Source organism: Bidens hawaiensis, unplaced genomic scaffold (assembly GCF_021521415.1).
Source record: "Bidens hawaiensis isolate Kalapana, Puna unplaced genomic scaffold, B.hawaiensis_p1.1 tig00023393_1, whole genome shotgun sequence".
In the NCBI taxonomy this organism is placed as follows: Eukaryota; Viridiplantae; Streptophyta; class Magnoliopsida; order Asterales; family Asteraceae; genus Bidens; species Bidens hawaiensis.
Genome location: NW_027493663.1, coordinates 79400 through 102751, shown reverse-complemented (window position 1 = coordinate 102751; position 23352 = coordinate 79400). Strand labels below are relative to the sequence as shown.

At 40.7% G+C, this 23352-nt stretch overlaps 1 protein-coding gene and 1 long non-coding RNA gene across 2 annotated transcripts; both read left to right on the top strand.

Moving 5' to 3' along the window:
- Positions 1 to 976: 976 nt before the first annotated feature.
- On the top strand, positions 977 to 1992 carry LOC143567354 (uncharacterized). Its single transcript, XR_013141399.1, has 3 exons — positions 977 to 1127; positions 1223 to 1483; positions 1667 to 1992. It is a non-coding gene; the product is annotated as an uncharacterized LOC143567354 (long non-coding RNA).
- Positions 1993 to 11738: 9746 nt separating this feature from the next.
- Positions 11739 to 23138, top strand: LOC143567353 (4-hydroxy-tetrahydrodipicolinate reductase 2, chloroplastic-like). The gene is made up of 8 exons (XM_077053798.1): positions 11739 to 11939; positions 12023 to 12080; positions 21263 to 21442; positions 21922 to 22055; positions 22153 to 22227; positions 22320 to 22531; positions 22607 to 22694; positions 22963 to 23138. The coding sequence occupies exons 1-8, from the start codon at positions 11739 to 11741 to the stop codon at positions 23029 to 23031; spliced, it is 1017 nt and encodes a 338-aa protein (XP_076909913.1). The 3' UTR covers positions 23032 to 23138.
- The last annotated feature ends 214 nt before the right edge of the window (positions 23139 to 23352 follow it).

Genomic DNA, 23352 nt, shown 5'->3' with positions numbered 1-23352 from the left:
ACATAACTATGAGGACTTGACTTTTGTCAGGGAGAGTCTTGTGTTAAGTGTATTGTCGTCTACACAAACGCAGATGAATTCAAAGACATCGCTGTCTACTCAGAGTCAGTGGGCTAAGTGCGCTTCATAAGCAAAGGTTCAAAGAGTAACATCTACCTATTGTATGCGAGATTCAACTGCTGAAATTTAATCGAAATAATGTTGTTTTTTCGACCTCCATTCATGTGGGGGATTGTTGGAAGATTAAGCAAAGTGTGTGTGAATGAATGTCTCAAAATAATGAAGTAGTGAAACTTTGTCCCACATCGGTTGGGGAACAAAATTGAGAATGGTTTATAAGGTGTCATTCTCACTACACATTTGAAAATTTGTGATGTGTTTTACTACAATTCCTACCCGCGCGTAGGGGGGTGCAAATTTGGGTTCCGGGCTAAAAATCTATCGAACTCATGCGTGCCTGCACGTCCCGCGGACACGAATGCAGCTCCGAAAACCCGAGCCCGCATGAGGCAATTTTTTGCATTTGTTTTTGAGATTTTGAAATCGTGACTGCTAGTCAATGGTCATCACTGATTGTTAATGGTCATTAATAATTAGCCGGTTACTGAATATTATTATTATTGTAATGTCAGTTACATATTCTGCTCTAATGACCATTATTACATTTTAATGGGGTCATCAAAGAGTTGAATATACAGTTACGATCTTGTGGTTATAAAACCAGACCATTGCAGAAGGTTAAGACACACCGAAAACACACAGCTCTCTCTTCTTTCTGCAGCATTATTCTTGATTTCGTTTCAGGCAAGTCGTCAAGTCCGGCAGCACACATCGGCTGTTTCGATCCGGTGTACCATGGGAATAGACCGCGAATCTGTTTAAGTGAATTGTGTAAAACACAAGCCCGGTTCATCTTTCACGTTTATTATTTCTGGTTTATTGTTACAGGTTTAATACACGAATACCAACAGATTCCACGTATGGTATGGCTACACCCTAAAGGAAAGCAATTGATGCAATGGCCAATTCATGAATTGGAAAGCTTAAGAGGTGGCACGTTCCACCAAACTGATATGATCCTCAAAAAGCATGAGATGTTTGAGGTCAATGGAATTACAGCTACACAGGTTTGTACTTTATACATTAAATGTAATATAGTTGATTCCATTGTGTATGAATATGATAGAAGATGATATTCATATAACAATTTGAACTAATGTAGGTGGATGTGGAAGTTACATTTACAATTTCTAGCTTGGATGAAGCTAAGACTTTTGATCCCGAATGGTCCAAATTACCCTCCGAAAATCTAGCAGCAAAGATATGTGGAATTAAGGGGACTAAACAAGGTGGATTAGGGCCGTTCGGAGTGTTAACACTGGCGTCTAAGATCCTCGAAGAATACTTTTGATCCTGTATTTTTTAGGATTTTCAAGACTTCGGACAACAAACATAAAATTCTTATGTGTTCTGATGCTACACGGTAATATCTATACTTTCTCTACATATTTTGATATTTGTTATCAACTTTTTTCTTCACTTACTACGTGCTAACGATGATGGAAATGCAATTTGGTTTATGCTATATAGCCTCCCATGAAAGGGTTTGGTAAAAACTTTTTGTTACATTATTTCATTATTAATCTTTTGTTTCTTTGGAATGCAGTTCCTCATTGAACAAGCATGTGGATATGCCATCATATGCAAGCTTTGTGGATGTCGATATAGCACAAAAGAAGCTGTCGCTAAGGATCTTGATAGATCATTCAGTTGTAGAAAGCTTTGGGGAAGGTGGAATGACAGTTATAACATCAAGGGTTTGTCCGACATTAGCGGTGGGCAAAAATGCACATTTGTATCCATTTAACAATGGTACCGAGACCATCACTATTGAGAAATTGGATGTCTGGTCGATGAACAGTCCACGTGAAATGAATTGAACAACGTTTAATTAATTAGTAAGGAAATAGTTAGCTAATTGGTTCACGTGATGTCATCAAGGATTGTATTCTCTTAGCACATTTTACAATTAGATTTTGTTCTCGTTTTTGGGTGTTTTCTTATGTTTACTTTGCTTATAATGTAAGTGTTGATAAATGTTTGTTTGAGTGGATTGGAACAAAGTCCAAGACTTCTAATCGTGGTGTGTTGGCAAATTAGTGATTTCTTAGTATGACTATCTAAACACGTACAGATTGTTGTAATTGAATATTATATGTTGGTTTGAATCTCCCAGTTAGGCTCATGAGAATATTTTGGGTGGGTGTCTTTATGCTATGCCTCTCATTTGCTGCATCTTATTCCGATATGTTTAATTAAGGCATCTCTGCCTAGGTTATGGATTGTTTGGTAACGTATCCCCGGTAATGCATTGGTACTCGGATCCATCACATGCAACATTCTTAACTCCGCCTCTCTGTATACAAGAAAAGAGTAATTTAAAGTTAACTAAAAAGCATTTACCCATCAACACATGATGACGGATAACTGTACCTGGTATATAAATATTAGGAGCATCATGCAAATCATGTCATTCAATGTCAGTATTTACGTACTTATTTTTCGGTGATAAGCATGTACTTATTCTCAGTTGAAGGATGATTACAATGGAAAATGCGTTGACAGACGATACCTTTCTTAAAGTGCCAAGAATAATTTGCTATAGAAGTTAGTGTCCAAACCCATTTGTAGTATTACATTTGCTTCTTATGTTTAGCTTACTAAAATTTATACGATTTAACTATTCCCCTGTAAATTTATACTAAATTCTTTTATGAAACATCCATTTTTATTTTCTTAAGGTTTGTAATCTTCAAGATAAAGTTTTCTAACCTCCACTACAACGACAAAAAGTCTTACGAATGTTTCATGAACTTTTCTTTTTAAGAAATCACTCATGACACATAATCACATGTTTGACTTTGTAAAATATCATCCAATGAATGACTAAAATATGATCTACTTAATCGACTCAAATTATTTCAGTAAATAACAGAACAAGTTACAAGAAAAGATTTTATTATTATTTAAAAAAAGGTATTTTGTACCTACAAAACATCTTATAAAAATGAACTTTTGTGTGAATGCTTGTTTTTATTTTCATCTCACTAAAATTGAGTGTGTTCAAATGACTCAGTCCTACTATATAGGATGTTGTGCACAATTTATAATGTTTTTTTCTCATTGCTACACACAAGTTAAGTTGGGCTATTTGCTTATATAATAAAAAAGTTTTGTTGGTAAATTTATTAAGTTAATCAAGATTTACATAAAATCAAAGAGAAATAAGATAAACAATAATGTTAATCAAGATTTACATAGTTAATCACTAAATATTATTAAGTATTAGTTTATGGATGTTAATTATTTACCATAATTTATCTTAATTGATTGGCATATAGGAATGACATACAAAATGAAATGCATCATTGTGAAAAAAAAAGGTTTGGTTAATCAATAGATTGGAATCATCCCTCATATGACCACAACCACCGTTGCTACAACTAGCACCACCACTTTCATCATCACCACCTCCACTTAACCACCACTGTTGCCCCCACCGTTATCGCCACCACTACCACTGCCGCTGCTACCACTAGCACCACCACTTTCATCATCACCGCCTCCACTTAACCACCACCACTGTTAACGCCACCACCGTTAACGCCACCACCGTCACCACTACCACTGCCGCCGCTACCACCACCATCGCCTTTTTATTAATTTGGTAAATATTATTATTTTTTTAAGGTAGAGGTATTCTCGTCTTTTGTATTTCATTCATTCATCTTTTTTTTCTTTTGCCATATTTAAAAAACAAAAAATAACGATTCATTAAATTCTCATAGATCAATTAAACATGACATGAGAATGCTAATGATGCATTTCATTCCTTTGTCTATTTCATTCCAACTGTCGCACACCACCTAAGATAGAATATGTTGGGGCGCGATTTAGATTTGTTAGGTAGCTTACAAGTAGGGGTGCAAACGAGCTAAGCCAATCCCGAGCTCGGCTTGTTTAACTTACACAGAGCTCGAGCTCGGCTCGTGAGTAGATTTTCAAGCTCGAGCTCGGCTCGTTTACTATTTATCAATTATTTTTTTATATAATTATAATTATTTTTATATTTTTTTCTATTTTAATTTTATGTATAAAATAATATATATTATTTAGTTATTTTTATTATTTTTTCAAAACATTATATATATTAATTAATAACTATTAAATATATATTTTAAAATTATATAAATGACAGGCTCGTTTAGGCTCGTGAGCCGGCTCGAGCTCGATAAGTGAAACTCAAGCTCGGGATCGTTTATTAAACGAGGTTACTTTTAGGCTCGGGCTCCGGCTCGATCGAGCTTTTTAATGAGCTGATCTCGAGTAGCTTGAATCATTTACACCCTACTTACAAGACACTATTTAAATAAAATGTCCATATATAATGTTTTCATTCCATAAAATTGAAGTATATAGATCCAAATAAAACAAACATCTATAATTCGAACAAAATAAAATAAATAAGTCTTTAATGTTGATAGCCTAAGGAAATTCTACTAGCTTCAAACTTCCAATCATCCAATAGAGCTACCTGTAATATACGTAATATATATATATATATATATATATATATATATATTTGTCAACAAAATATGTCGAGTGAGCAATACAATATTTGATATATAATAATAAGTAAAAGACAATTCTAATTCGGATGCGGTGATACCGCAGCGGTATTAACAACAATTAATTAAATAATTAAGTCTTTTCACCATACACTAAGTTAGGCTACTTGGACGACGTATGATCATACTAATGAGGATGGGGATGAGGCTACCAAACAATAAATAATAACATCTTGTCAAATAAACATGTAGCAACTTATTAAGCAATATCCGCCGTAAATAGAATTATGGTTGAGGGTGACTAGTTTAATATATATTGAGGTTGTGGTACGCATATTACCCCCAAAATAAAATATGAAAGCGGGGGTGTGATTACTCACCTTAAATGTAGGACTTAAAGAAAAAATGCGAGAATAAGCGAGCTGACAACTGAACTCAAAATATCCTAAGAAATCATAATAAAATACTAGCGTTAATAATATGATAGATGGAAAAAAATTAATTAAAACTTGAGATTTTAACATAAAGTAAAGAATAAAATAAGCTTAAATGATTGTTTGGTTTGTGTTCAATTCAAATGCTAATATGAGATCGGATTCGGATCCCACACGACTAAAACAATATAATAAATGAAATATTGAAATATCATAAACTAATACGGGTCAATTCATGGGTAAATTAAAAAGCCCCAAATTTGGTCTTTAAATAAACCCTAAATGGGTTTGATTCAACTGAACTTGGAAATCCCTCACTCCATTATAATTGAAGGATGAATTTCGTTCCAATAATGATAAATAACATAAAAAAACTCAAAACATACCCGGAAATTAGCTAGAAGATGAAGAACACCGAAAATAGTTGACTTTAAAAGTCAAAGTATGAAGAACAAGGGAATTATAGCACCAAAATGTAATCGCAAGTAAATTTGAGTTGGGTAAAGATTTAGCAGAGGGTAAGCGTTGTTTATATAGGTTTAATTGGATTTGAGAAATGTAACATCTCGGATTTTTCATATTTGTATTCGTTTATGTTTAAACCGATCCGGAATGTAAAGCGGATATTTTGAACTATTTAAAACTTACATTTATTGGTATTTAAACTTGCCATTTCATGCTTATAACTCTTAAAAATACCAAAAACTAACACTTTTCGAAGAACAAATGTAACATTTCGGGTTTTACCGTATTCATTTTGTTTTCATTTTATCGTTGTAAGAACCTTATTCGGATCTTAATCCTTAATAATAATTTGCATTTACAAGTAATTAAGTTTTCCTATGTTCACTTTATACCCCTCATGCTTTATATAATGTTTAATTCTTATTTTATGCATAAATGATTCAATATTTGACCAAATAACAAACTACAAGGACCTGATTGTAAAAAAAATGAAACTTCCACCTGAGGTGGCCGGAGCACCAAGCGACGGTGGCTTCCATGGTGTCCGTGCGGTGTGGTGGAGTTGTTGTGCAGATTACCTACTTGATTTCCTTTCCTAACTCGTTTTTGGCATATAAATCGGTTATATTAGGCATAAGTTGAGTGAATTAAGGTCCAAGAAAAGGATTTTAACCAAAATTCAAGTCCACGTTCATTCCTTACTAATCAAGAACGAATATCCTAGCTTATTTCATCGATTTTGTCATTAAACTCTTATTTAGTTGCTTAAACGAGTATTATGACCATAATTGGTTCGTTTTTGTAATCTCTATATAAACATATCATTCTAACCTACCACAAACTTTACCCTAACCCTAAGGAAGCCTCCTCAACCGTCACTGTCATCTATGCTTCATAGAACTCTTCGCTTTTTGCTATTTTGTTGAAAATACACTCATAACCGGTTGACTTTGCATACGTGTGGACCTTTGATTCATCGTATCTCTTGATTCTTTCACTTTCCATGTAAGTTGTAAACTGAGTTATTGTCCTTACATTCCCTAGTCAATAACCTTCAATCGATTTTCTGAGATTGAAGGGTGTTGACTGGTCAATTTCTTTAAAATCCGTTAAAGGGTAAAACAGTCAACAAGTTTGACTTTACGTTTTCTCATACTTCTGGTCAGATTCAGCGTTCGGTCCAGAAGACTTTTATTATCGTAATGAAATTTAAGGCTTCTGACCAAAACCCGACTTTCGACTTGTTGTTTGGATTCCGGTCAGTACCGACTCGTTTAAATATTAAAATTGACATAACATTAGTTCTACTCATCCGTTTGAATTGATTCCAGCGGCATTAAGTTCGTTTTTATTTATAGTTTCTATTCAAAGTTTCAGGTTCTGTTCGTTTACATCGTTTGGCGCGTTAACGGATGATTGCTTATTATATTCTTATTTTTAGTTAACTTGCTTATTATTTAAGGTGAGTTTTGTCGTTCCCCTATTTTATTTGCTTTCAAATGTTTTCGGGACGTATGCGTATTATAGTATTTCATATTATACATATCTTAAACTAGCAAACATGATATTGTGTGTAATTAATCGAACATACTTGCTATTTAATTACTTGTTTACTTTACGCATTCGGAGAGGTCCAACATATTCTCATTATAGTATGATCATACGACCGTCATGTTAACCGGCACCCAATTCGCTTGGCAATGGTCTCTTGACACTTTACTTGCTCATGGTTTGATTATATTTACCGCAATTATTTACGTTTTGCTATCTTTCAAATTATATTATAACTTTCAAAACTGGTGACATTCTCACTCAACATATTGTTGACAAATATATTCTATTTTCTACGCATATGCAGGTTATCGCTTGAATTGAAGACTGGAGTTATGGATATTTAGTCGAGACCCTAGGCTTTATCAAGAAACAATTTATTTTGAGTTTTAGTTGGATTATTATTATTATTTTTGTTGTTATTGTTGTTGTTGTTGTTTTGGATTATGTGTTATTATGGATGATGTGTGTTTGATTGAAATAAATAAACTAAATAGTTATTGTCACATTTGTTGTATGAAGTTACCTTGAGCTATGAACCATCACACTCCCCGGCATTTTTCCGTCTTAGGTTGGGGTGTGACAACAAAGATTAAAAGTGCCAAAACAAAACCTACCACCCCCTTGACCACGCCACGCCACGTGGCCAAGGAGGGGAGAATGGTCGCGTGGCGCGGCCATAGACCTGCATCAGCAAATATTGTTATTTTTAGTCCTAGTTCGTATTTCAATGCAAAATCGCTTATTTTGGACCAAATCGCCTGTTTTAAGCCCCAAGAAAACCCCTGCTATACTTAGCACATGTCCACATTCATTATCCCCTTCTTTAAGATTGAATTTTGATTAGTTTTCGATTGATTTAGTCATTAAACGAGATTTGGTTGCTTAAACGAACTTTTAAACTAAAATTAACTTATGTCTACTAATCCTATATAAACGAGACCCTTATCATCTGCAAATTTCTTCCCTAGATCCTAATAATTCAGTAGCAGCCGTCATTCTCCATAAACCCACGGTTTCCCCTTTGTTCTTGATATTCTACTCAAGGTTATTAATGTTCGTGTTGACTTTGCTATCTTTCCGGTATTTGACTCCGCTTTCTCATCGATTCAAGTGTTTTCCGGGTAAGTTGTTTACTGTAAAGTCGTTCCTTATTTCTCAATAGTCAATAATCCCTCAATCAATTTCTAAGATTGAGGGGAATTGACAGGTCAATTTGACGCTGACCCGTTTAAGGGCATATTGGTCAACAACATTGGCCAATCGTTTTCTATCACTTCTGGTCAGAACCGACTCTCAGTCAAGAAGACTTTTATTTTTTTCTTGAGATTTTAAGGCTGCTGACCAAAACCCTACTTCCAACTCGCAGTTCGAATTCTGGTCAGTACCAGCTCGCTTGTTTGTTAAATATCTCATAACTGGAGTTCTAGACATCCATTTGGATCGATTCCAGCAGCTATGTTCTCGATTTTAATTTTAGTTTATTTTCTCTAAGTTTCAGGTCTGTTCGGATTCACTCAGTCAACGCGTTAAAGGACAGTTCACTCGTTTAATCCCATTGTATTCTTATTATATCTCAAACTCACCAAAATTATAAGGTGAGAGATCATTCCCCTCATATTTTACTGTTTTTCAATGATTTGGGGGACATATGCGTAGTATCTCATATTTTTACATTATATATACTCGACTAGCAAACGTAAATCTTGTGTGTTATCAATTAAATGCTAATTGCTATTTGCTTAGTTGTTTACTTTATCGCATTCTGAGAGGTCCATCATAATCACATTAAAGTATGATCATATGCTGTTTTAATAGTCAAAGCTCGATTTGTATGGTGATGGTCAACCAACACCCACATTTGTATATGATAGTCATAGTAGCCAATACCCGATTCGCAAGGCAACGGTCAACTAACACAACTATTTGCTCATGGTTTGATTGATTTATACTCACATTATTTTGTTTGCTCATTTATTATATATTATTATTAGTGTCAAAACCGGTGATTATCTCACTCAACCTCGTGTTGACAAACCTATGTTTATTTTGTACGCATATGCAGGTTATCAGTTGATTTGAAGATAAAGTGAAGAACACATAGAGAGAACATTAGATATTAAAATAAAAGATATTTGCAACTTATTTTGTTTTGGGATTTTCTGTTTAATTTGGATTATTATCGTCATGTTTGGAACTTGTGCACTTATTTAAAATTTGAAATAAATAAATCATTTAGATATTGTCATATTTTATATTATACGATAGTATCTTGTGAGCTGTGAACCAGCGGTTTCACCCCGACATTTCCGCCTTAGGTTGGGGTGTGGCAGGGAAGGAAAAAATCATTTAATTGAAAAATTAGGGTTTTTTTTATAACTTTTGCAATAATCCAACAATAAATTAACCAAGGCCTAAACTTAAGTAATTATTTGTGATTTATTATAAGAATGCCAGAAATAAACTACTCTTGAAAATAATATAGAAACAAACCGAATTGGAAGAGATTTTGGTGAAAACCCCGATTATCGGTTGCTTTTTCATCTACAAGTATGTCCGTCACGTATCATGTATTGCGATGGGTAAAGACTCTGTCTGCCTCGTAGCACAGCAGACCGAAGTCTTTCCAAAGAACACACTTTGTCGCGATACGCGACGGGATTAGTCCCATGCCACCGCGCAATGCGACAAAACGCTGAAATCTAGAATTTGATTTTTTATACTTATGGCCCTTGGACTTTGGTTAAATGCAATATTAACATGAAATAAGCATATTTGATGATTGTTTAACGAGTATACACAACACATAATATGAAGCAATTTAAATACCAATAAATACCGATAAATGCACATTTTGTTAATGATTAAGGATCCGAATACAAAACCCAGACCGGGTAAACAAATACAAATACCAAAAAGAAAATGGATGGATGTCACACCAATCCCCCATCCTCACATTACCTTATACCAAATCGAAGAGTCTGTTTAGTATGGGGTAATGGAATGGACAAATGAATGTAATGGTCATGGGAGATGGAATGGACAACAGAAAAATGGATCATTTCATTGTCCTATTTGGTTAAGCTATGAAATTGGAATGAATCATTCATTTATGTTGTTTGACAGGCATAAAAAGACGCCAAAATGAAATAGAAATGACAAAAATAACATTGCCTTACTTTAAAAAAACATTATAAAAATGGTAATGGGGCGGTGGTGATGACAGTTGTGGTGGTGGTTTGGGTCAGGTGGTGGCAGTGTTAGCAATGGCAGCGACTGCGATGGTGGTTGACGTCAAGTGGTAATGGCAACGATGGCAGTGGTAATGGTGGCGATGATGGTGGTCGTGGCCAAGTGGTGGTGGTGGCAGCGGTGCTCAAGTTGCGGTGGCGGTGGTCAGGTGGAATGAAAAATTAAAAAAAAAGAACAAAAGAAAGAAAAAGTTGGAGAGTGCAGATGAATGATTTTGATGTGTTTAAAGAGTATTAGATTTCTTACGTAATCAATGATTTTATTATATCGATCAATCGAAGACTATTTTTTCCCTTCCACCCCTACTATCCATTTCGTTTCACCGATCATATATGCATACCAAACCTTCTCTAGGTGAAGAGATGCAAATCATGTACCAACTTTGTTTTTAACATAATCAAACATTGAAAGCATTTAAAAATTAACCATTAATCCAACTAGTATGAAGAAAAACCCTGTAACAAATCCAGTTAGTAACCATTTGATTTGGCTTGATTTTAATTTAAACACTTCGGTTTTGATTTTCGATGATAAAAAACCGCATATCTTAAAAACCGTAATGAAACACGTACCCTCATTTCCGCTAACAGTTAATTTAAACAATTTTTGGGGACCGCAACGTTAATTACTAATATATATATATAAAAGAGAATTTTGGCGACGCTGGACTATGATTGGTTCATTTGACAAGATTTCATTGGACCAAGGTTTTTTTTTTTTTTTTGTTTTGTTGTAAACGCTGGACTATGACTGGTCCATTTGGCAAGATTTCATAGGACCAAGTTTTTTTTTTTTTTAAACTTTGATAATTATATTTCTAATTATCTTTGTTATGTTTGTTTTTTTATTAGTTTAGTTCCAATATCAATATACCGTAACAGATGTGATAAAAACTGACATAATTTGCGTAGACTTAGCGCATTTTGTTTTAGCTATAGTACCGTAACGAAACTGACCGAATGACAATTCTTTTTTTTAGTCCGGTTTTATAACGGACGTGAAAACCCCAACCAAATTTGCATAGACTCTCCGTCAGGGACCAACAAGCTCGGGTTTCACTTACCAACACTATCTCAATGTTCCATCTCAATTTTTATAACTTGATCAAATTCACGTCAACTTACCGCCTCAACACTTAGGATCGGTAATGCTTGTGTGTTACCAACGTTCGAATTTACCAACCAGCCCAGCGCATTAAACACTAGTAATGTATAAACGGAAAGCCCTGCGACAAACCACAAAAGTCATTTCACCGGCGCTGAAAACGCATTTTGTATCTTCCATCGACAACTCAACAGGTGTGAAATGCTTGCTTGCTTGTTATATTATTATTATAAAACCCTATAAATTTGATGTATGTTATATTTTGTAAACAGAAGAATATTCATTCTCCGCTAAAACCCTAGAGATGGCTTTGGTATTTGAAGCTCCAGTGAATCTATTTGCTCGTCAACATATTAATAATAATCGCAGCCTCTCATTTTCAAGCAGATCATCAAGTTATTTCAGTAGAAAACAAAGGTGCCTGATGTCAATCTCAGCAACACTAAACACACCCGTGGTTCAGACCCTTGAGATCAAGCACAGCGATCTTGCTCTTCCAATCATGGTCATTTACCCCTTTCCAATACAATTTTCAACGCTAATTGTATTGGGTATTCTTCATATTGTTTATATGTAAATCGTGTTTAGGTCAATAGCTGTATGGGGAAAATGGGGCAGGCGGTTATTCAAGCAGGAGTGTCTGCAGGTGAAGAGGTAGGTCCCAGCAGAGCCCAGTTGGACCCGCAAGACTCACCTTGAAGAGGAACGTCTGCGCAGAAACCAACTGGATCCGCAGGACCAACCATGCTCAGAGACGTGACGTCCTTACGCGCAGTACGCAAGCTGTTCCCGCAGGAAATGCCTCCCAATGGTGAAGGACTCCGCCTGTCCCCGCAGCCTCGGATACAAGCCATCAGGGAAGGCCACCCGCGCAGCAAGGCTACACGCACAAGGCACTTAGCTCTCAATCACTCAGTGTCACCTGAAGGAATGAGCAAAGCCGGGAACAATCCCGCACAAGGGCGGGAAAGGGAATACTCCCGCCCAAATAAGCCAGTCCGTACGATACGGGAAGATCTTCTGTACTGAACCTGACGAGGTATGGGCAAAAGATCTGACTAAAGATACGACAGCTTATTGACAACAGTATGGCGAGCAGCATGCTCCTGTACTGTATGTCACTATTAGCCGCTGCCTACTCACCAACTACTGCCATACCACGTGCATAGCCGGCAGTTGGTGGAAAAGGAATAGTACACAGCAGGCCTGGTCACTATCAGCCGCTGCCTACCCACCAACTACCAGCAGGGCACGTGCGTAGGCCACTGTTGGTGGAACAGGAATACTGTTGCAGCCGGCCACACCTCCTTGGAAACCTACCTTCGGCTATAAATACCACAAATGGTATGACCATCTCATCTTATCTTGTATCATCATATTATACCTGATATCTGCTCTAGCAATCTCTTAATATACACTTATATTTAAAGAGCAATCTAGTCTGATTCTCACGCCGGAGGGTGGTCACAAGGAGGAACCCCCCCTTCTCAGTGACAAGCTCACGGTGTCTGTTTTGCAGGTTATCAGAAGAACCATCTTCTCTGGGTCTAACCCCTCGTGGGAAACATCTATCTAACCCCCAGGTTACACGTAATCTGCCCGGGGTCCGGTTAGTGTTTCTTCATTGGCGCCATCCGTGCATAAAGCTAGAACTTCATTTTTCTCCAGTTTTTTCAAACTTCTAGAAAAATGGTTAAAGAAACTCCGGTAACCACAACCCCTGGGGGGAATACCGGCAACACAGTTTTTACAAACACTACCCCGGCTACCCAAGCCGGGGCAAGTGAAGTAAATTTTACGAACACTACCCCAGTTACCCAAGCTGGGGCAAGTGCAGTAAATAATCGCCCACTGGGATTCACTGATACCCAGTTTGAAAAACGAACAAGACTCCCCCGCCAAACACTCGATGAAGTTAAGGCATGGGCGGAGGCACGTCAAAAGGAATTCCAAGCTGAGTTGGACGAACACTTGCGTTCCGTCCAACAGGCTGACGAATTCGAAGATTAATTGGACGACTCGGAGGAATCCGACTCCGACGCGAACCCTCGCCATAGGGCAAAAGGGAAGCGTAAGGAAACGGATCCCCAACCGAGAAGGCATTTTGGAGAAGCCTACAAACCAAAAAACCCAGGTGGAAGTCCACGTGACTTCTCCAAAACATTCAGACCAAATGTTGCAAATGCAGGAACGTCCAAATTTGCAAGGGACATTGCAGAAGCAATTGCCCCAAAAAGTGCCAAACAAATGTCCAGCATAGGCACATATGACGGTATATCCGACCCAGATGATCATTTAAACAGATTCATAGCGGGGGCAACCGTCAGTAGTTGGACGGAACCCACGTGGTGTTACATGTTCCAAATGACGCTGGTCGGGGCTGCTAGAGCGTGGTTCGATCGTCTACCGGTCAACCACATCTACGACTGGGCAGACTTCCAACAGAAGTTTAGCCAACACTTCAGCCAACAACGAAAGTATACCGAGGAGCAATGGACAATCCTCAAGTGCATTCGAGAAAAAGATGAATCTTTGCTAGACTTCATCACTCGCTTCAACTCGAAGAAGCTAAGTCTGGGTAACATTAGCGAAGATCTTGTTAGCGCTGCCTTTATTCAGGGCGCGAACGACCCAGAGCTCATCCGCACCTTAACGGGCAAAGATGGCATGCCATCCACATGGGATGCCATCATGACAGCAGCTAAACGCTTTGCGGAAACGGAGAAGCAACTGGGTAGAGATCTCCCACAGAGCACAAACCTCTACACCCAGAAAACAAGAGAAGACAACGTCCTTACCGCCCGATTAAACAAAAAGCGGAAGCTAGGCATTTGGCAGTCAAGGGTAAACTTTGACACCTCATCCGGCTTGCAGCATCGGTTAGGCGGAAGGGATAACGTACAGTCAAACAAGAACTCCAGATGGACGCCGCTCACCAAAAGCGTCACCGAGATATTCGCTACTGAGGAGCTCCCATGGCCAAAGCCTCAAATAATCCGACATCGTCACAATGCTGATCGGAGCAAATACTGTGACTTTCACAGGACAAAAGGCCACAACACCGAAGAATGCATAGACGTAAAGGACATGGTCGAAGCATTTGTCAGAGATGGGACGCTCGCGCACCTCGTGGCGCAATGAACGCTGAGCAGGCTGATGCGTGTAGAACCCCAGCTGGGGAAAACAAGAATAAAATTCCAGCTTCAATATGGAGACTACATGCTGCGTAAAGAACGAGATCCCGAACGAGGTGCGTATCGGCTCGATGGCACTCCCATCCCAACAACATGGAAGGGAGCTCATTTACACAGTTTGCATGTAAATCAATTCCAAATTTGTAAAGAAAAGGCCAAGAGCCACTTCTAATGGAAATGATTCTCCTTAAAAACATCGACGCTGATGATTTTACATTTATACTTTTATGAACTATCAACACGGATATGCCGGTTTTCACCGCATAATTACGTGAAAAGTCGTTGCATGGGGAAGGCGGTAAAACCCGCATAAACCCAAAAAATGGCAAACCTTCACGCAGGTCAGTTGAAGGGGAAAAGTTCAGTCATCCCAATAAATGAAAGTGCCGGTCTATCCGCATGAATCATGATAAGAGGAAACTGAACACTAACCTATTGACAACCGCGCGTCGAACGGTTAATTTATTCAACACTAATATGCCGGTTTTCACAAAATAATTACGTGGAAAGTCGTTGCATGGGGAAGGCGGCAAAACCCGCATAAACCCAAAAAACGACAAACCTTCACGCAGGTCAGTTGAAGGGGAAAAGTTCAGTTATCCCACTAAATGAAAGTGCCGGTCTATCCGCATGAATCATGAGAGGATACTGAACACTAACCTATTAACAACCGCGCGTCGAACGGTTATTCAAAACAGAATTCCTAACAAAAGGATGAGGAAAACCTACACGCAGGTTGGATATAGGTTAAAGTTTAGCCATCCTACTAAGTGCAAGTGACGGTCCTACCCGCACAATCACGAAAGAGGAAGCAAAACTTCAACCTATTATCTACCACGTTAAAAGGTTAACTTATCCTCAGAAAAGGATGAGGAAAACCTACACGCAGGTCAGACGTAGGTAAAGTTTAGCCATCCTACTAAGTGCAAGTGACGGTCCTACCCGCACAATCACGAAGGAGGAAGCAAAACTTCACACCTATTATCTACCACGTTCAAAGGTTAACTTATCCTCAGAAAAGATGAGGAAAACCTACACGCAGGTCAGACGTAGGTAAAGTTTAGCCATCCTACTAAGTGCAAGTGACGGTCCTACCCCCACAATCACGAAAAAGGAAGCAAAACTTCAACCTATTATCTACCACGTTCAAAGGTTAACTTATTCTACACTTGGAAAATTGCTAATTTAAACTAAAGTATGCAAGTCATATAACGTTTATAAAGCAAGGAATCCAGAGAAAGTAGCGGTCTTACCCGCACAAAGATTTATATTTCATAAATATTCATTACAAGAATGGTCGGGTAACTACCCACCTACAAGAAAATAAATCTATACAAGCTAAGTCTATCCTAGCAGTGGGAAGGGATCTTCAGGATCAGGCTTCAGGGCCACTTCCACTTGGACCAGCACCATCAGTAGATCGTGGCAGTTCAAGGAAAGCTTTAAGGATAGCTAACCCATCATCAGCAGCAGCAACTTGATTCACCTTCTCCACCACCGGATGCGGGAAGGCAGCGTACTGATTCACTGCTTGGTCGTAAACAGCTTCAGTATCAACATTGTACAAAGGGAAGTTGGAAGGCGGGATGCCTTTCTCAACGAACCCTAGACCAAGCAGGAAGCCGACCTTTTCGCCATCCTCGTGAGAAGCGTTGAGGGCTGCGCTCATAGCATCATCATAAGAGGTCTCTGAGAAGACCCGATGCACAACCTACAAGAAAATATACAAGGGTCAAAACCTTTTCTATTTACAAAGAAAAGCGTAAAGACAAGAAAAGCTTACCTGAGACAACGCTTCTCGAAGAAGCCATTCCTTGGCAACCAGGGCTTCTTGGAGGGCAGCTTGAGCTTCGTTACGGGCGTGATCGGCTTCACTCTTGTTGAGGTTGGCAAGCAACACTTCTTTAGCCGCAGCCTCTTCGACGCTCTTTAGCTTACGCTCAGCATGGTCAAGCACCCCTCTCTGGTCCAGGATTTCTTGGAGCTTTTTGGCGTCTTCCATCGCCAAGGCATCATGAGCCTGCTGGAGAGCCTCTAATTTGGCTTTAAGCTCCTCATTCTCCACGCGTAGAGGCTCAGCAACAGCTTCAGCCTTGGTGGCCCTCTCGGTTGCGTTCCTTGCAGTTTCCTTAGCCAGCCGAAGCTGTTCATTAACAGCTTGGGCAGCCTTGGAACGGGCCTCGAGCCGGGCCTGAACTTCAACCTCGAGGGCCTTGAAGGCCTTCTCCTTCTCCGCAGCCACTGCGGTAAGTTTTTGGTTCTCCTCCCGGACAGCCCGCGCCTGAGCTACTTCTTTAACGCGAGCTGCTTTTAACTTGTCGTTTTCACGACAAAGCAGCTCGACGCGCGGCTGCATCCGGGCCAGGAGAACCCGAAGCTCATTGCTTAGCCTACCCTCCTGGTAGCTAGCCATGGCTTCCCCCAACGCACCACTAGGAGCAGCGTGACGAGCCCACTCCACGCACTCCACAGGGGTGCGAAGGGTTGTTCCTCGGCGAATGTTCCATCGTGGAACATACACTTCATTGGAATCCGACACTGCAAAAAAACAAAGCAGTTAGGAAAAGATGATAAAACAAATATAAAATAGGCCAAAAGAACCCTACGCACCTGTAGGGTCAATAACAGGCCGATAGCCGCCGAACCATCACCTGAACCCAACGGAAATCCATCCAAGAGGTCAGGCAGATGGGAAGGTGGCAGAGGTTGGCGAGAAGCCCCATGCGTACCTGATGGATCGGCCGTCGTTGCCGATGACGGGGGCATGGTAGCAGCCGCCGCGGTCGCCGCCGCGGAATCCGCAGCAAAAGTAACCGCCGGCTCGGTGAAAGATGCAGTAAAAACAGCACTCACAGCCGGCGGTGACGTCATCACAGCTGGAACAGTCGGCTCAAATGAGTGAGCAACTGAACCAGCGGAAGCAGGCGCAGGCGCCTGGGTCGACGCCTCAGGTAGGCTGACCAAGCCTACCGTCATTGGCGGAGAGGTACTCTGCACTCCACCCTGGAATGCGTCAACATCCACGCCTGCGTAAAGAAGATAAGTGTTAACGATATTAAACTATGAAGATAAAAGCTAAAGGAAGTTGTACTTACGGGTTTTCTTGAGCCTGAAAGTGCGGACGGGCGGGGATGAACCCGATGGAGCCGGCCTCTTCACGCCGGTCACCGTCGTCATCCTGGGCTCTTCGGTGACAGTTGTCACAGCCTCCGGAATGGTGATCTCATCACCACCGGGATTCCCCGCCACCTCTTCGCTCTCGGTCTCCGAGTCAGACCGAGGCACCGGATCGGCAGTGGAGGCCACCTTCTCCTTCCCCTTCCCGCCGGCAGCCTTCTTCTTCCGCACCAACGGAGGACCATCTGCGGATTCCTCATCAGAACATACGATTAAAGGAATTCCAGCAGAGGTTTCAACATTGAGGGGTCGAGGGTCGAATAGCGCCTTACCTGGCCGCCTGGCGCTAAGGATCTCGTGGCCTAGCGGATAGACCTCCACGAACCGATCCGACGTTTGTTCTAGGATGGGCAACTCGTTCTCGTCTAGAGCGCGAGTACCCATCCGAGCGGGACCATCAGCCTCCCACGGGTACAGGAGCGACTTCAAGTCGTTCCCCTCTGAAATAAACAGGAAAGAAGATTAGAAGAAATTCTAAAATAACAAAGAAAAACAAAGCATACCGTAAGGAACAGAGTTCGAACCGTATTCGAGGACGATTGGGATCTTATGCGCATCCGCAGCCTTCCACACCCGGCTCATCCCCAGCATCACCATCCCGGACTCCGCAAACCGGTAAACCGGAGATTGGACTCGGGAGATCTTCGAAAACCATTCCGCCTCCTCGTGGTTGGAGGCGTGAAGGCTGGGAAGTACTTGCCCGTTCTTAAATTTCATGGCAAGGGGGATGGCGCGAGCGGAGAGGTAGAAGAACTCCCTCTTCCACGAACGAAGACTGCGCTCGGTTTCGCAAATCTTCAAACCCTTGATCCGGGTTATCAACGTGTACCACCGCTGGATGCACCTCCAAGTGTAAAAGGTTATCAGGCGGTCAACATAGGGCTCAATGCCCAAAATCCGGCACACCCACTCAAAGTGGCGAATCTTGGCGATCGCCATGGGGTGCAACTCGGTCAAATGAACACCGTGCCTCTCAAGGACACGGAAAACAAACTTTGTCAATGGGAATCTAAGATTCCCATAAACAAAGAATGCAGCATAAACCCCGATCTTGCCTCTGGGGGCATCATACACCGTCTGGTGGGGTTCAGGAAACTCAGGCTCGAGAGACTCGAGCATGAACTTCCTGACGACGTACCGATACAGATCGCCAGGCAGAGCACACTGGCACTCGCCAGCAGTACTCTTGTCATCAGCTGTAGATTCGAGATCACGAGACATCTTGTAAAAGAAGAAGAAAACGATTTCGGGAGAATGCTTGCCTGAAAAGGTGAGTATTCGCCGGAAATCGCTTAGAAGATGAAGAGAAGAGTGAAAGTGTGGATTACAAAGAACCCTCTCCCCCTTTATATACTAATCGCAATTAATGCGATGAAATTAATGCGGAAGAGAGAGAAAACGAAGGTGCAATGAAACTATGACACGTGGCAAAAAGCAAGCTGGCAACAGCTGTTGACAGGACGCATACCATAAATTTCGCGGCCACGCGCCCGAAAAATCGCGCCCACGCGCCTGAAAAAGCGTCTGGAATGACCATGTACTGTCACGTCACCATAACTTCCTGCACGTCCTGACACAGTCAGAAGAAACCGTCGCACGACGTTTCAGAGGTTTGGACTGTTCTTATCTTTCCACCAACTCTTCGAATTTCAAAATTCAAAATTCAAAAAGATTAAAAAGTAAGCGGGAAAATACCCCTTACCTTGGCAAACAAGTAACCGTAAGACGGATGCGGGTACAGTGTTAAGGCAAAACCCTTCACATACCTAGCACCCGCAGGGAATTGAAGCCAAGAAAACCTTGGCAAACAACTAACCGTAAGACGGGTGCGGGTACAGTGTAAAGGCAAAACCCTTCACATACCTAGCACCCGCATGGAATTGAAGCCAAGAATACCTCGGCAACCAAGTAACTATAAGACGGGTGCGGGTACAGTGTTAAGGCAAAACAAATCACATACCTAGCACCCGCAGGGAATTGACGCCAGGAATACCTTCGAAGTAAAGTAACCGTAAGACGAGCGCGGGTACAGTGTTAAGGCAAAACCCTTCACATACCTAGCGCTCCGCAGGGAATTGAAACCAAGAAGGATCTTCTGGGTAATGCTTGCGGAAACGGAAATAACATCCCCGCATAGCGGGAACGTCGAGAACTACATTGTTTGAAGCTCCAGGATGGAATTGGTGGTTTTAACATAATTGATCACTATGTTCAAAACTACCAAAACCTCATGGAGAATCCACACAAGTGGGACTCAACGCTCCTGACTTGCGAGGAGGTTACAGACCTAGCCGCATCATACCCAAAGATCAAGCAGGAAACTCGGGAATTTCTGCAAGTGACAAGGACTTCCGCGGGAAGAATCCCCATGGAAAACCTTAAAAAACCCTTTTCAAAAACCCTTTGCTTAAGTCCAAAAGTTCACCTCACTTTATTAAACACTCATGAGAAGAACATTGGACTGGGGGGACTTGAAGAGGTAGGTCCCAGCAGAGCCCAGTTGGACCCGCAAGACTCGCCTTGAAGAGGAACGTCTGCGCAGAAACCAACTGGATCCGCAGGACCAACCATGCTCAGAGACGTGACGTCCTTACGCGCAGTACGCAAGCTGTTCCCGCAGGAAATGCCTCCCAATGGTGAAGGACTCCGCCTGTCCCCGCAGCCTTGGATACAAGCCATCAGGGAAGGTCACCCGCGCAGCAAGGCTACACGCACAAGGCACTTAGCTCTCAATCACTCAGTGTCACCTGAAGGAATGAGCAAAGCCGGGAACAATCCCGCACAAGGGCGGGAGGGGGAATACTCCCGCCCAAATAAGCCAGTCCGTACGATACGGGAAGATCTTCTGTACTGAACCTGACGAGGTATGGGCAAAAGATCTGACTAAAGATACGACAGCTTATTGACAACAGTATGGCGAGCAGCATGCTCCTGTACTGTATGTCACTATTAGCCGCTGCCTACTCACCAACTACTGCCATACCACGTGCATAGCCGGCAGTTGGTGGAAAAGGAATAGTACACAGCAGGCCTGGTCACTATTGCCGCTGCCTACCCACCAACTACCAGCAGGGCACGTGCGTAGGCCACTGTTGGTGGAACAGGAATACTGTTGCAGCCGGCCACACCTCCTTGGAAACCTACCTTCGGCTATAAATACCACAAATGGTATGACCATCTCATCTTATCTTGTATCATCATATTATACCTGATATCTGCTCTAGCAATCTCTTAATATACACTTATATTTAAAGAGCAATCTAGTCTGATTCTCACGCCGGAGGGTGGTCACAAGGAGGAACCCCCCCCCCCCTTCTCAGTGACAAGCTCACGGTGTCTGTTTTGCAGGTTATCAGAAGAACCATCTTCTCTGGGTCTAACCCCTCGTGGGAAACATCTATCTAACCCCCAGGTTACACGTAATCTGCCCGGGGTCCGGTTAGTGTTTCTTCAGCAGGGCTTCATGTTGTTCCCGCATCGTTCGGCATTCAAACAGATGCAGGGAAAACTGTTCAAGTGGGAGGGAAAGATATTCAAGTGCACGGTCCATCCGATAGAGAAACCATTCTAGCATCTACTCTTGAAGAATATCCAAATCTGATTGTTATTGACTTTACAGTGCCTAATGCTGTTAACGGTAATTGTGCCCTATGCAGTCAATCTCGGTGGTATCTCGGTTATCGGTCCTCATGTGAAATATCGGTCAAAATATCGGTACCGATAATATCGCCGATATTGACCAATATATCACGATATTCCCGATATCAGCATTTTAAGTCTTAATTTTCAACTTTTAGTGTTTAATGTTGGTGTTTCGAGTATTAATCAGTTCCTACTTGCTACAATTGTTAGTGTTGCAAAAGGTTAATTTGTTAATAGGAACAGGATATACTAAATTGTTAGTGTTAAAGTGCTATATATGTAAATTTTGCATGATATTAAAATTACCGATATCCCACTGATATCTCACCGCGATAACCGATATCTCAAACATCGGTCCTCGGCCAATATCCGATATTTTTCCGCATTAAATTTGTGCTCTTTTATGATTCCTTCATAGCTCATACAAATATGCTGCATCGTCTGTATTGTATGTTTGTATTACTGTTGTTGCAGATAATGCTGAAATGTATTGCAAAGCTGGGGTGCCTTTTGTGATGGGAACCACCGGTGGAGAAAGAGATCTTTTGTATAAAACCGTGGAAGACGCGAAGCTTTATGCAGTGATCTCTCCTCAAATGGGGAAACAGGTGAGTGATGTTTATGGTTGTTTTGTGTTTGTTGAATGTTTTTGTTGGTTTAGTTATAATTAATGGTTACGTGTTTTGGTTGTTTGATTTGTTTAAGGTTGTGGCATTTCTGGCAGCCATGGATATTATGGCCAAGCAGTTTCCAGGTGCTTTATCCGGGTATACACTAGAGGTACTCGTCTCCATTTCATGCCATTAGTTGCTAATTATTTGTTAGTTAGTTTTGTTTCTTATGGTGGTGTTATGTTTTTGAAAACCTAACAGGTGTTGGAATCTCATCAAGCTACCAAGTTGGACATATCTGGAACAGCAAAAGCGGTTATTTCGTGTTTTCAGAAACTTGGAGTCTCGTTCGACTTAGATCAGATACAATTGATATGGGATTCTAAGCAACAAATTGAAATGCTTGGTGTTCCTGAAGAGCACCTCAATGGGCATGCATTTCATACGTATCGTCTCAAATCTCCTGATGGAACGTAAGCTTCTTTGACTTATAGTTAACTTTTGAGGTTTTTTCACAAGCAGTCTAATTCTGTTTTTTGTATATGTAGAGTTTCGTTTGAGTTTCAACATAATGTTTGTGGGAGATCAATCTATGCAGAAGGTGCCGTTGATGCTGCACTTTTTCTCTCTAAGAAGGTGCTTCATCTTTCTCTTTTAAATTAAAAGTCATCAAAGAAAAACGTCACATTTTTTACAAGATTGCCCTTTTTGGTTATTTTACGTGCTATTTTTTTTAATAATCCACATTTGTTGGTCAAACACTTGAACAACAAAAGCACATACAGAATTATCTTGTGCACACTGTTATTTGGTTATTTGAGTATCCAAGTACTCATCCAAACACTCGATGTTACTAAGCTAAATGCTTACTGGCTGAATTTCGGAACCTGTTTTTAAAATGCAGATCCAGTCAAAAGCAGATAAGAAGATATATGACATGATTGATGTGTTGCGTGAGGGTAGCATGCGTTGAGAGAAAGACATACGCATCATCTATCGGCTTTGATCAGGTTTATGTTGTTTCGCCTATCAGCGGTTGTCTGAAATAGCAAATAAGTGGAAGTCAAGTCAAATCTTGTTTTTGTCAACAATTATGTTATTTTTGCTTTTTCGTCATGTAACTAATTCTATTGGAAATTTTGCCTTTGACATGCATGAAGATGAATCATCCAATGATTGTAGCTGTCCTTTTTAGAACCATGACAATCAACCAATTTTTTTATAACCTTGACAACTTGTTATCTAAAAACTACACCACTCCGTCAATACTTTGCTGACCAATTGGAATCATTTA